The sequence below is a fragment of the Dichomitus squalens genome (assembly GCF_000275845.1).
Source record: "Dichomitus squalens LYAD-421 SS1 unplaced genomic scaffold DICSQscaffold_489, whole genome shotgun sequence".
In the NCBI taxonomy this organism is placed as follows: domain Eukaryota; kingdom Fungi; phylum Basidiomycota; class Agaricomycetes; order Polyporales; family Polyporaceae; genus Dichomitus; species Dichomitus squalens.
Window position 1 is genome coordinate 860 of NW_006767371.1, and position 1276 is coordinate 2135.

Here is a 1276-nt window from a genome sequence, read left to right on the forward strand (position 1 = left end):
CACAGCTCATTGGCTGTGACAGATAGTTGCGCGACAGCAGCTCGACCGTCTTCCAAACTCCGGGGTGTCCTGCCAGAGGAGAGTCGTGGTGAAGCTGTACCAGCTCGGTCCGCAGCTCCTGATCATTCGGAATGTAGATCTTGCCTCGGTACTGGAGGAGATCCTGTTCGATGTTCCAATCGACCAGGTCGTTTCGCAGTGCTGCAGGGCCGAGCTTCTTCACATGCTTCAGGGCTTCCACGACCGCAGGTTCGAAGTTCTGACACTCCCTGGTGCGCTTCAGGAGGGCCTTGTCCGGTACGACCGCAAGGTGTCCTCGTCGACTCGCCAGGATACGGAACTGTTCGGGACGGAGCACCGTTCGAGCCAGGTTGTCTTCACCATCACCGTGCTGATAGTCCGGTCGTCTCGACAGCGCGTCCACGCGTCCGTTAGAGACACCAGGCTTGTGGGTGATGACGAAGTCGAACCACGATAGATACAGGGCCCATCGCGCCTGCGCCGTCCTCCAGTACTCGAGGTTCTTGTGGTCCGACTCAATCTCGAACTGGGAGGGGAGACCTTCGAGGTAGTGACGCCACGCTTGCAGGGCACGGATAATCGCGAGCATCTCCTTGTCGTAGATCTTGTAGTTCCGTTCAGCATCGTTCATGGACTCGGAGTGGTATGTGATCGGGTGAAACTTTCCATCATCGCCCTCTTGGGACAGGACCACACCGGTGGCGTACCCGGAGGCGTCGACCTCAACTCGTGTTTTCCATTCCGGGTCATAGATGCAGAGGACCGGACTTTCACAGAACCGTCGTTTGATCTCGTCGAACGCGCGTTGCTCTTCCTCGCCCCACTGCCAGGGGTTATTGCCCGTAAGTCGGTCCAGCGGTTTGCAGATGGCACTGAAGTCGTGGATGAATCATCGGTAAAAGTTGGCAAAGCCACGGAACTTCCGTACGTCCGAAGCATTCTGAGGAGTTGGCCAGTCTGCAATTCCCTTGACTTTGACCGGGTCCATGCCCACGCGTCCTTCGGAGAAGATCATGCCCAGATACTCGATCTGTGACTGTTCGAACCGACATTTCTCCGGCTTTAGGAAGAGGTCATTCGCTTCTAATCGTCTGAGGACCTCGTGCACGACCTTGCGATGTTCCGTAAGGTCGCTACTGAAGATGAGTATGTCGTCCAGGTACACGGTGATCTTTCCCTCGACAATAAGGTCCTTGAAGATGTCGTTCATGAACGCGGAGAACGTGCTGGGGGAGCCGGTGAGCCCGAAGAACAT

At 56.4% G+C, this 1276-nt stretch overlaps 1 protein-coding gene across 1 annotated transcript; it reads left to right on the top strand.

The window, feature by feature from the left end:
- Positions 1-502: 502 nt before the first annotated feature.
- DICSQDRAFT_74825 (uncharacterized protein) lies at positions 503-1057 on the top strand (the record flags this gene model as incomplete). Its single annotated transcript, XM_007371933.1, has 1 exon — positions 503-1057. A coding segment is annotated over one exon (555 nt), but the record flags the coding sequence as incomplete, so codon positions are not given.
- Positions 1058-1276: the final 219 nt, after the last annotated feature.